The 13336-nt window shown below is 36.6% G+C and overlaps 1 protein-coding gene across 1 annotated transcript in view; it reads right to left on the bottom strand.

Moving 5' to 3' along the window:
- The window catches only part of LOC139120637 (shootin-1-like), a 153751-nt gene that overhangs the window by 47386 nt on the left and 93029 nt on the right, over positions 1 to 13336 (bottom strand). The window contains exon 11 of the mRNA XM_070685153.1: positions 11993 to 12149. Within this exon, the coding sequence (XP_070541254.1) occupies positions 11993 to 12149 (157 nt within the window). The remainder of the gene's footprint in view (positions 1 to 11992; positions 12150 to 13336) is intronic.

Raw genomic sequence — 13336 nt, 5'->3', positions numbered from 1 at the left:
TACCAACTTTGAATAAATTCGCTTGATACATGTCTGAGTTATGGTTCTGGACATGAAAAAACGTAATAAAATGGCCACACGGCGGCCATATTGGATCGTATCACAAATCCAATCAATGTGCATGTGCATGACATAGGTCAATGTCCTTGTACCAAGTTTGAATAAAATCGGTTGAGATATGCCTGAGTTACGGCTCTGTACATGAAAAAATCGCAACAAAATGGCCGCTGTGCGGCCATATTGGATCGTATCACAAAACAAATTGATGTGCATAGCTATGACATTGGTCAATGTCCTTGTACCAACTTTGAATAAAATCTGTTGAAACATGCCTGAGTAATGGCTCTGTACATGAAAAAATCATAACAAATTGGCCGCACGGCGGCCATATTGGATCGTATCACATAAAAAATTGACGTGCATATCTATGACATTAGTCAATGTCCTTGTACCAACTTTGAATAAAATCAGTTGAAACATGCCTGAGTTATGGCTCTGTACATGAAAAAATCGTAATAAAATGGCCGCCTGGCAGCCATATTGGATCGTATCACAAAACAAATCGACGTGCATCTGTATGACATGTGAGGTAATCCTTGTACCAAGTTTGAATGAAATCGCTCCAGGCATCTCTCAGATATCTGCGTGAACGGACGGACGGACGCACAGACGGACGCACGCACACACGCACGGACATGACCAAACCTATAAGTCCCCCCGGACGATGTCCGTGGGGACTAAAAAGGAACAAAATGGATACAGCTCTGGTAAATTAGACACATTCGAAAAGAAGGTTTGTCAGTGAAATTTTTGTTTGGATTTTTTATTTTGCTTTTGGATAAATTATTGTTGGAGAAGCCGTCAGAAAAGCAAATCACTCTGACAGGATGAGAACTCTTGGCTTGCAGCATCAACCAGAAATGGATGATCACTACCAGAGAATTTGTTATTCCGTTGAAACAGGATGAAGATACAAAGTTGTCACTAATATACAACACAAAACAAGTCATCGTTAATGACACAGTCCCCACTTGTTAATCAGTATTTTGATTACAGGTCCTAAAAGAGGATAGAGTCCTCTTCATTAGGTCTGTGATAAAAATACTTTTGAATGAATTCGCTTGATACATGTCTGAGTTATGGTTCAGGACATGAAAAAAATCGTAACAAAATGGTCGCACAGCGGCCATATTGGATCGCATCACAAAACAAATTGATGTGCATAGCTATGACATTGGTCGATGTCCTTGTACCAACTTTGAATAAATTGGTCAAAACATGCGGATATGCCTGAGAAATGGCTCTGTACATAAAAAATCGTAATAAAATGGCCGCCTGGCGGCCATATTGGATCGTATCACAAAACAGATTGATGTGCATATGTATGACATAGGTCAATGTCCTTGTACCAACTTTGAATAAAATCGGTTGAGATATGCCTGAGTTATGGCTCTGTACATGAAAAAATCGTAATAAAATGGCTGCACAGCGGCCATTTTGGATCGTATCACAAAACAAATTGACATGCATATCTATGACATTGGTCAATGTCCTTGTACCAACTCTGAATAAAATCTGTTGAAACGTGCTTGAGTTATGGCTCTGTACATGAAAAAATCGTAATAAAATGGCCGCCTGGCGGCCATATTGGATCGTATCACAAAACAAATTGACATGCATATCTATGACATTGGTCAATGTCCTTGTACCAACTCTGAATAAAATCGGTCAAAACATGCCTGAGTAATGGCTCTGTACATGAAAAAATCGTAATAAAATGGCCGCCTGGCGGCCATATTGGATCGTATCACAAAACAAATTGACATGCATATCTATGACATTGGTCAATGTCCTTGTACCAACTCTGAATAAAATCGGTCAAACATGCCTGAGTAATGGCTCTGTACATGAAAAAATCGTAAAAATGGTCGCCTGGCGGCCATATTGGATCGTATCACAAAACAAATTGATGTGCATATCTATGACATTGGTCAATGTCCTTGTACCAACTCTGAATAAAATCGGTCGAAACATGCCTGAGTAATGGCTCTGTACATGAAAAAATCGTAATAAAATGGCCGCCTGGCGGCCATATTGGATCATATCACAAAACAAATTGACGTGCATCTGTATGACATTGGTCAATGTCCTTGTACCAACTCTGAATAAAATCGGTCAAACATGCCTGAGTAATGGCTCTGTACATGAAAAAATCGTAATAAAATGGTCGCCTGGCGGCCATATTGGATCGTATCACAAAACAAATTGATGTGCATATCTATGACATTGGTCAATGTCCTTGTACCAACTCTGAATAAAATCGGTCGAAACATGCCTGAGTAATGGCTCTGTACATGAAAAAATCGTAATAAAATGGCCGCCTGGCGGCCATATTGGATCGTATCACAAAACAAATTGACGTGCATATCTATGACATTGGTCAATGTCCTTGTACCAACTTTGAATAAAATCGGTTGGAACATGCCTGAGTAATGGCTCTGTACATGAAAAAATCGTAATAAAATGGCCGCCTGGCGGCCATATTGGATTGTATCACAAAACAAATTGACATGCATATCTATGACATTGGTCAATGTCCTTGTACCAACTCTGAATAAATCGGTCAAAACATGCCTGAGTAATGGCTCTGTACATGAAAAAATCGTAATAAAATGGTCGCCTGGCGGCCATATTGGATCGTATCACAAAACAAATTGATGTGCATATCTATGACATTGGTCAATGTCCTTGTACCAACTCTGAATGAAATCGGTCGAAACATGCCTGAGTAATGGCTCTGTACATGAAAAAATCGTAATAAAATGGCCACCTGGCGGCCATATTGGATCGTATCACAAAACAAATTGACGTGCATCTGTATGACATTGGTCAATGTCCTTGTACCAACTTGAATAAAATCGGTTGGAACATGCCTGAGTTATGGCTCTGTACATGAAAAAATCGTAATAAAATGGCCGCCTGGCGGCCATATTGGATCGTATCACAAAACAAATCGACGTGCATCTGTATGCCATATGAAGTAATCCTTGTATCAAGTTTGAATGAAATCGCTCCAGGCATCTCAGAGATATCTGCGTGAACGGACGGACGGACGCACGCACGCACGCACGCACGCACGGACGCACGCACGCACGGACATGACCAAACCTATAAGTCCCCCCGGACGGTGTCCGTGGGGACTAACTACAGAGTTTTTCATTCAACTATACATTCATCAGCTTTTCCTAAACACTACAAGGCAATCTTTTTAACTTGCTTATTTCAGTGCCCCTTCAAGGTCAAGGATCAAGTTAAATTCAGCTCCATCCCGGATTTTTGTTTTAATTCAATCCCACTGTAATTTGTTTGAATGAACCTAAGAACAGGTTCAGTGGATGAGAAAACTATATATATTGCATTCAAAACCTGAAGAGTAGATATTTCTCTAAATAGTTACGAAAAGCACATCAAGAATAACACGTTGTCACTTATTTTTCTGAATTTTCAATCTCCACTTGAAATATTTTCCAGAAAAGACTGAAGACTGAAGCTTATTGCCTTTTGTGTGCATACATGAAATTTATGAGAGATTTGTCACATCTGATTGAGAAAGCTAGACCAGAGCGACAAATGACACTAAAGAGATTATAACATTGTTTCCATAGCTATACCATATACCCTGACAAAGAGTGCCTGTAAACGTCAGTGTCTGGTAGTTAATGGTATTTTTTATTCCATTTATACAGCTGAAACGAGATTGTGTGACTCTCAAATTGCACAGAATGCATCTGCATAATCTGATGCTGAGATGGTCACCGTGGAAACCAACACACAAGATATTACCTCTCTTTCTGATTCATATCTTGTTTCACATCATTTAATCAAATAAGTGTGATTCTGTATTCAAATTGGTATTTTTCACTTTGTTCCCAGACAGACAGTGACTTAGTCATGGTTCAATTTGCATGCATTTACATATTGCCGTGGTAATTTGTCTCACTGGGTCAGCACCCATTTCCAAAGGATCACATTGGATCAAAATATGGAATTACTGAGTAATACTTTAATGCACATGTTAATACTCTGTCTGTAGAGATAATGCTCCATTGGCACAGTTAGGTAGCGTATCGTGGAATCGAGTTCTACCAAATATGTACATCATTATCAATTTTTTCATATAACATCTGCATCACATGTATTTGAAGTTACGATTGGACAAAGAAATGGCTTTCATACTCGGTAATAGGTTTCACTACATTTTCAACTTCAACCGTTGATGTCTCTTAAAACTATGAAATTAAAAATACTGGAAAGAAGGAAACAGGTATTAACGTGAAAAAAGTAATTTTAATGGATGTAACTATAAAAATATAATTGAAACCTGTAGTAATTTATTTCCAGAGTTTATTTTTATGTACAGCATGCTAGTAATTTATCACTTTATTCCTCATAGCAGTGTGAACCAGCACACAACAAACTATAATTTTAGTCATCACCAGAATAGAAAAAATATGCTATTTTTACTGGCAGTGGAGATTCAGTGCTAAAAATGTTGGGCCAAACAATTTTGCTAATGCATGTTATGCTGTAAGTATCGCAGTTAAAGGAACACATGCAATTTGAATAAACATAATGTTTGGTGTTTGAAAGGATTTCAACGAAAAATTGTCAACAAAAATTAAATACTTGCTCACTGATTTCTGTATATTGGTATGTACTTCACTTGTATTATTTGAATTTCTGAGTGAGAAATTATCTTTAAAATGTGAAAATTTATGCCTGCATCTTACAGATCTACCACTCATGTTTGATACAATTATTATCTTATTAGAAAAGGTAATAAATCAACTTGACTGTTATTGCAGTATTGTGAATTTCCATCAAAGGCTGGGTAATTTATACTCCACTAGTAACCAGAATTGGAGATGGTATAGTGCATATTTTTGGCAAGAGAATTTTTTTCCATTTGTATACCTGTGATCAAATATTATTTATTACTTACACGAGATAATTTGCATTTTTTCATTTGTATGACTTCATATATTATGTATTACTTGCAAAAATATATTTTTTTTATTGTCTGCATGACTTCAACTCTTTAAAGTATATAAATAATTTATGGTGTTGCAGTCTGTGCTGTGTCTGGTTTATGCCTCTTCAAGAAAAAATTGTTTATCCATACGGAGATGTATGAATTAATAATAACAGTATGTGTGTTGAGGCACAGGAAAAAGTGTAGACATTATAGTAACAATCAAGTTATGATGGGATAAACAAAGTCGTGTAGCCCTTGATGATATTCTTATTGTCGTTGTCAACTTTACATTTTTAGTTTAAAGAAGACTTGTGAGATGACATAATTTAAGACACCTGGATAATGACAGGTAAACTGCAAGAAGTGTAACTAACATGGTGTAATAGCTAAACTATGTTCTGAAATACCAACAATCACTTATTATTGATACAAAATGTGATACAGCTTTGACAGAGATGTATGATTCACTTCCTTTCCTGAGATAGATCAAAACATTTTATGAGTGCAACTTTTTAAGTATACTGCAACTATTTTTCCCCAAAAATGTTCAGTTATTTGCACATGCACTTACCTATTTGCTCTGATATTCCAACCGCTGTCATTATTTTTTTAATGTTAACATGTAAATTTTCAGCAAAAGAACACTACAGATCACCTGAGCTGATACTTACAGGTAGAAGCAGATCTGGAATTTATCTAAAGTTGAGTGATATGCCACACAGACATATTTTACTGATAACCCATCCATGCATTCCTAATGTCTTGTAACCATGACAACATGATGAAGTGAAACCTGACTAAGATAACAATTAGGCGAACAACAAAGTCATTCCTTTCAAAACCTGATATTATACAAATTACGAAGTCCAGCTTGCATCATTTCTTACAGCAAGACACAATCATATTTATATCAATCACTAATGCTTGTAGCACATTGATATATATTGAAATTCCATGCTTTATGCTTCTCTGCACATGAAGAGCTTCAAGCATTCAGGTTATACTCTCATATTATTTCCTGAACTACAACTTTCATCACGCTAGGTTAGCTTGGCATTAATGAAGTTTAAATATTTTCTATATGGTACAAGTCAATAGGTCATGCCCCAACAAAGTTAAAGATCCATTATTACCATAGCATTAATTCAGTTCTCTTTGGAAATATACAAATTACAAAAGCAATAACTGTACGAGGTACTCCCATGGCATGCCATATATGGCATGGGAGCACAGAGATCATTTTGAAGGCCCCAAAAGATTTCAGCAAAGTAAAATGTACTTCTTTCAAGCGGTCAGATTTTTCCAAATTATTAATAATATCATACTGATGTACCAGTATTTGTGGCCGATAATTATAATTTAATTTATGTAGATAGTGAATTTTCTGGTAGAGGGTATACTCTCAGCACCTTCACAAATAATCTCCTATCATATTTCCAAACTTTGCTTCATACACAATTCGATGTTTTTTTGTGCAATGATTTTAGACTCCAATGGCGCCATATTTTTTAAAAATTTCTCTTCAAATATATATACTTCAACAATTTCCTTTCCTACTTCATACTGTATATTTCAAGCAGCCTTGGTCTTCACCTTGAGAATAATACACTGTGAGTGGTGAGTAATAGTAATTTTGCACTGTCACAATGGATGTACCAGGGATTTGGAAACATTTAAACCAAATAACGATACAGTTGACAATAGATGTTCATAAACTTGTATAAACATTAGCCAAATTATCACACTAAAAGAACATTCTGAACAGCAAACAAATGGTGCAAAAAACATTGCCGGAAGCATAGACCCTTGAGAAAAACAGTTTTTCTCGAGGGTCTATGCTGGAAGTTAGAAGGTAAATTCACTTGAATCTTTTCTGTTATAGCAGTCATTTTGGCTCGTGAAAAATATACACAAGAGTGCACGTATATCATGAAACTGAATCTACTCGTAGTCACCATGCAGTGTGATGGGATAGAATATTGTGATGGTACGCAAACTTGAAATTTTAAAACTGGGTTTCTCTGCTAGTTCTGGCTATTAAAATCACGCAGCAATGAGTCTTGAGACTAAGAATTTCATTCCACTTCTCAAACATTATTGCACATGGAGAGAATGGTGACATTATTGATTAAAGTTGTAACTGTCATTATGATTTCAGCAATATTTCTTCATATTTATAATCACTGTGATCTTTTGATGACAGTAGAAACAATCATCTCCTTGGAACCAGCAAGCCTTTCATTTTCACCTCAAACTAATTCATTACAGTGGCAATATAGAGGAAAGACATCTACCGTAATGGTCAGTTCATGAAATGCCAAAACACAGCGTGATAGCGTTCAATCAAATTTCAAATTATATGCAATCAATTCACAACTCATATCCTGCCAGAATTCACATCAGCTCACGGCAGAGAAATCAGTTTGCACCTGATAAGGGTTGCCCTGTCATTTAAACTGTTCAGTAATCATCATTGATGATGTCATACTTTGATATAAAACATCACCAAATTACATCAAACTGCATTCAGCATTTTTGAGGGTGTTATTCTCAGACATGCTGTCTGCATCGTGAGAGGGCCAATTTTATGCCAAATTAATAAATCTATGTATGATCTCTGGGAAGTGTATGTACGCAATATGTACAACAACGTAAATATATGTAAATGTGTAATTTCAGACTGACAAAAGTCATAGATTGATCTACAGTGAGCATGAACTACAAGAAAGAAAATTTGCAAATTCTATAGTTTTCTGGGCAAAAGTTGACCTTCTGAGAAGAAATGCGGGTGAATAAGCCAGCCGAATTCTCTCTGCAAGAGATGGGAACAATATAAAGATCAAGAACTGAGTTATTTTAACATGTGTAGTTGTATTGTTGACAAGACTCTCTCTCTTCTTCAAAGTATAACTTTCTGTTCCTGGATCACATTGTGCATGACTCAGTGGTTTCATCAAATCAATTGTTCAAACGATGTAATCATTTGTAGCAACAATTTGAGCATCTGCTGAACAAACACCATCACTCTCACTATGAATGAGATTAAATGACATTGAATTTGTTTGCACTTGGCTGAGTCATATGTCTGTCATCACAAATTTTGCATTAAAAATTCTCCCTTTGAGTGGCAACCCGCACCTGTACAATGAAATACGTGACATTTCGCTGAAAGTGGGGTTCACAATTTGTATGCTTTTTGTTTCACTCTTTTCAGCTTATATATCGAATTTCAATGACAAGATTATGTGAGCGTGACTACATAAGTGTGCTCTCACAGTACCTCTTTCATTTCTTTGCTTCAATACATTATCAAGTATCAAACTGGAGATCTCAACTTTCACTTTCTCTGAAAATCTCAAAATCAGTTTCGCGGATGACTTATACATGATGTACACCACTAAGATTTGCACCATTATCCCAGAACATTTCCAAATCAAATTTACATTATTTTTTATTCCCCAAGACATGTTGACATTGGAACAGGAAAAACGTTCTAGTTCATTCACTTTCACTCATGCGCACAAAGGTGCCCCCCCTCACAACAGCTCATGACAATCTAATCACCTGACATTTCTTGACCTTCGAACTTTGAAATTCCAGGTGCCTAGAAAGTCATGAGTGCATTACCAGGCCCAGATTCTTGGAACTGTTACTGAGAGAAGGTCAGCAACACCTATGACACACTTTATACAGCCATCAAATCAGCATTCTGGACGTCATTCTGGTGAAAGACAACACTGTGTTCAGACTGATGCTATCTTTCCTGACAAAGACAATATTTACTTTCCGGAGATTGATTTGTTATATACACAATCACAAAATGCCCAGGGAAGGAATGATAACAGTAAATTCATTTATCACTACTCGTTAATTTGATACTTTTAATAGCACAGACTCCTAGGGCTCATCTATATTAATTGTTCCGTTTACCTGGGTTTTTTTCTCATTCTCACACACCTCAAAATGTTAACTTTCCCGCCAAAATCTAAGGACCTGAAAATTACCATGATACATCTTTGTACCTGACCTATACGGTCCTGCATGGTCAACATTTTCCATTGAGATCGATATTTTTCTGGTCAATCACAAATTGCCAGAAACCAAGCTCATATATGATATTCCCCATACAATCTGATTTGCAGTACAATCAATTCAAACACATGGCACCAAAAATTGTTCCTAATCTATGACTTTTTTCGGAGAATTTTTACCAATCTTTCATGGGTCAGGAAGATTGATATCAATGACAGGAAATCCCTTTGACATTCAATCGGTCACCTTTATGAACAAGAAAAAAAAAATTATGCCATGTTGACCTGACTAAAAAATATCTGAAATGTCAATCCTGGAGAATGTCATCAATCAGTCTGCACCAGAAACATGTTGTATGAGACTCAAATTTTGGAATTATGTGCATTGAATCATGAATGAATCAACACATGGTTAATCTTGCATAAATATAAAAGAGACAGACCATATGACGGCATTATGGCTGGCTGCTTATACTGAACCTATTAAAACTGGTCCAGAAATGAATGGTACACTCTAACCTATGAAACAGACAACGCAGATACACATTCTGCTGTGAGTACTGAAAGCCCCTATGGCAACAAACTGTTATAACTAATCATTTCACTATATCACAAATTTTCAATGGAATAAATCATGATTACAAAAAAATTTACAATGTCCAGAAGTAAGGAAATATGAGTTCATTCAAAGGTAGTGAATTATACATGAGCAATGAATTGATTTGCTATAGATGTATACATTCGCATATAAGAATAAGGTTTCTTGGGTAAAAGCACAAAATTCTCTTCCTTCTAACCCCTCCCCTATTACGATGCAATGCAGCATCCTTCCATGGGCACACCTGCCCATCCTGTGTCACATTATAGCTCAATGAAATCCTTGGTGAAATCTTGCTATCTAATTTCCACGTGAACAATTCACCACCTTGTTTTTGAAGGCTGCCCATAGCTTTCAATGCCAATACTTTGATATAATTGTTGCAGACCTAGCCTATTAACAAGTTATTCAGTGGCTTCACAATACAACCTGGCCTTTAATTATATGCAAACTAGACATGTAGATCTATATTGATGTAATTGTATATGATATCCTAATAGAACTGCATGGCAGCATGCTGCCTAATCCCTTACAGATCACAATCACCATTGCACACAAGAATGCATATCTCATGTACACTATGCAATTTTAAATATACAATTTTACAGAGACAATTTATCGACGTACGGACCATCAACCGGTGGAGTCATTTGCACACCACGGCTCTCATTTGCATAAACTGTCAATATTAAGTATTATAAATATCAAATTGTTAATTTGTAGAGCTCCATTTTCTGGTTAAACTTAAAATTGTAGAGAGGGCAAAGTATGAATTTGTTGCCATCTGCGAGCACCTTATTTATTGCAAATACACTTAAACTGTCACAGTAAATGAAACTGTAACAGTAAATGCAACAGTAAAGTACTCGAGCTGTTTGTGATGGCAAGAGAGAAAGTACTGTGATAGCAGGCATCTTAATTCCTGATCTCTCCCTGGAAGAGGTGAATGGCCAAGAAATGCAAATTATTTCAAGTTCAACATCCACGCGCAGGAATCATGTACAGTTAGTTTGTGACAGCAAGTAGGTAGATGGTGCGTAATTGGAATTGGCTGTCATCCTAACGATGCACATCACTGATATCTTCAAGCATCAAGTAAGAGTGTCCACTGAGTGCTTGTTACAGAATATTAGCTTTAATGGCTTAAACGGGATTCATGCACAATATCTCATGTGAATACATGGTCCTGCCCGTCTGGATTTTCCTTTTACTTCGTGAATGTTAATGATCTCTTTGATCGTCAGTTGTGAGTAGACGGGCACACAAAGTGGAAGTGACTTCCAGGTAACAGATTTTTGTAATTTTACTGGACTGAAAGCCACAGTCGTCTGAAAATAAATCACTAAATGCACTACACATGGCATATAATCACTAATCATCACACCTGTGATACAACCTTGATGACATTGTACATTAATGGGTGCCTGCAGGTTATTGTCTGAATGTGCGGTAACAAGACCCCTACACTTCATCCTAGCTTGCTTCTGACATCATGTTGAAAGCTTTGCCTTGTAGCGTCAGACTTTTGACGTGTGAAAATACTGGCATATGGCCATGATCTACATTTCCAACAGTCACATGGCTATACAATGTGCTGGCTTTAAACAGTTTCAAAGATGGTGAAAGGACTCACACATACTATCATAAGCCTTCTTGGGTGGGTTCAGGAGTTAAAATAGAAAATGGCCAAACCTGATGACTGATAGAACAAATGAGTGATTCATATAATTATTAAAAAACAAAATATCTCATATGTCTAATTGATATTGCAATGCGAAGTAAAAGTCTTATAATCAGGTTAAAATTAAAATATGATACAATCATGCAGCTTCAACATATCTATTCTCATTTCCAAATTTACATCTATCACCTTCCTCACTGACTTCTACAAGGACACATATCATCTCTTTACATTCACCAACTGTTCTCCTTTTGTCTTTTTCCCCAAGCCTACTCATTGTAAGAAACCTGTGCAGATGTCTGACACAGGGGTTTGTCGTTGCAATTCATTCCAGTCAATTTTAAGTCACGATACAAATACATGAGCTTTGCGTTCCCCCTGCAGCTGATAGCACAAGCCTGTTCTGTGCTTCCCTAGATAAGGTGGGTCTCCCCAGCATCAGAGGGCTCAAAGGGATTTATACAGGTACAATGTCATGATGAATAGCTACGCCCCTACCTGAACACATCCCTTGGCTATCACAGGTGCTCTGGAGTATGATAATGACTGCTGAAATTCATTACTAATTCAAACATTAAAAACCTGCCATCAGTGTGTTTTACAACTTATTCTATCAACACGGAGAACATAAGAAACAATTCACCTACCATCAACAACTCTCTCAAGAGCATTAATTTCATCGGAGCTCTTGTCATCTGCATCATCACCGTCATCCAATGATATGTCAAAGACTTTCACATCAACACCAGCTTTCATCAGAAGCGCCTGGCTTTTCCTCTTGATGTCTTTGTTTTCCTTGACCACCTAGAGGAAAAGTATATACGGAAAAAAGTTTGAACATGTGATACGCATGAGATGTGGATTCCTTTCTGATATTTGTCATCAACAACAATGCCCTACATTGTCAATCAAATAACCAAAAACCTAGGTACACAGAACTACGCATTCCCAACTTCCATAACCGATTTTAGTATATTTGGTTCCTTGTTTTCCTCGGTATGGTGGGCCAATCATGCACTCAAGTTGAGGCATTGTAAAGATAAATAAAAGCAACAAAAAATTTTAAATCAGTGAAAAGTCATATTCATTACAGTATATACTTTCATCACTCATGTTACTGTGGAAATTATTTAAAGTCTTGTTATTGTGTTTTCAAATTTTTTTTTCTGTTCTACACACCTGAGATCATGATGTAATACAGTATTTTGTGGCACAATGCCTTCAAATTGTGTGTACATCAACTGCATAAATCTGAGTGGCACGTCACCTCTTGTTGCAATATGGGTCATTGTACAATGCAGTCTTGGCTCTTTGGCTTACCAGTCAACCGCGTTCTTGTCTTTTAATTTGGAAGCTTTGCTGTACCTTGTATTATTGCTTTGTACCAATAAAGTATTATTCATTGGTTTAAGATCGATTACAGTTGATATTTGTATTACCGCATACACTTATGGATGGCAATTTAGATGGAATTTCAAAAAGAGTATAAATGTGAGGTTTCTAATTGCTTGTAGTTGTGACGTCTCGACTTCTTCAGACACAAATGTGACTTTACTTGAGTACTGCGATGCTATCTATGATGACAATTGCTAGAATTCAAATGTAAACAATAATGTGACATTTTATACATGCAGACGCTCTGTTGATAAGCTAAACAGTAGGCATTAACTTTACACATGTATGGGGAGTATAGAACAAGAATTTGCAATTGACTTACAAAACAATGATACTGAAGTCTTGAAATGCAACAAAGCAGGCAGACGTACTCACTTCTGCACATTCTACAAAAGCCTTTACCAAACAACCATGCAACAAACTTGTAAAATGTTACATGTTCAGGTAGTACCAAAATTTCAATATGTGTAAAATGAGTAATATTTAGGTCTCTCTTGTTGAAGAGACTATTTAATTAAAGTGTTAAAATATGCAACAACTGCAGGCTACATTCACAAATTACATTACAAGTACCTTTACAAACATTATTTATCTTC

The sequence above is a fragment of the Ptychodera flava genome, chromosome 20, assembly GCF_041260155.1.
Source record: "Ptychodera flava strain L36383 chromosome 20, AS_Pfla_20210202, whole genome shotgun sequence".
Taxonomy (NCBI): domain Eukaryota; kingdom Metazoa; phylum Hemichordata; class Enteropneusta; family Ptychoderidae; genus Ptychodera; species Ptychodera flava.
This window is presented reverse-complemented; position numbering and strand designations above follow the sequence as displayed.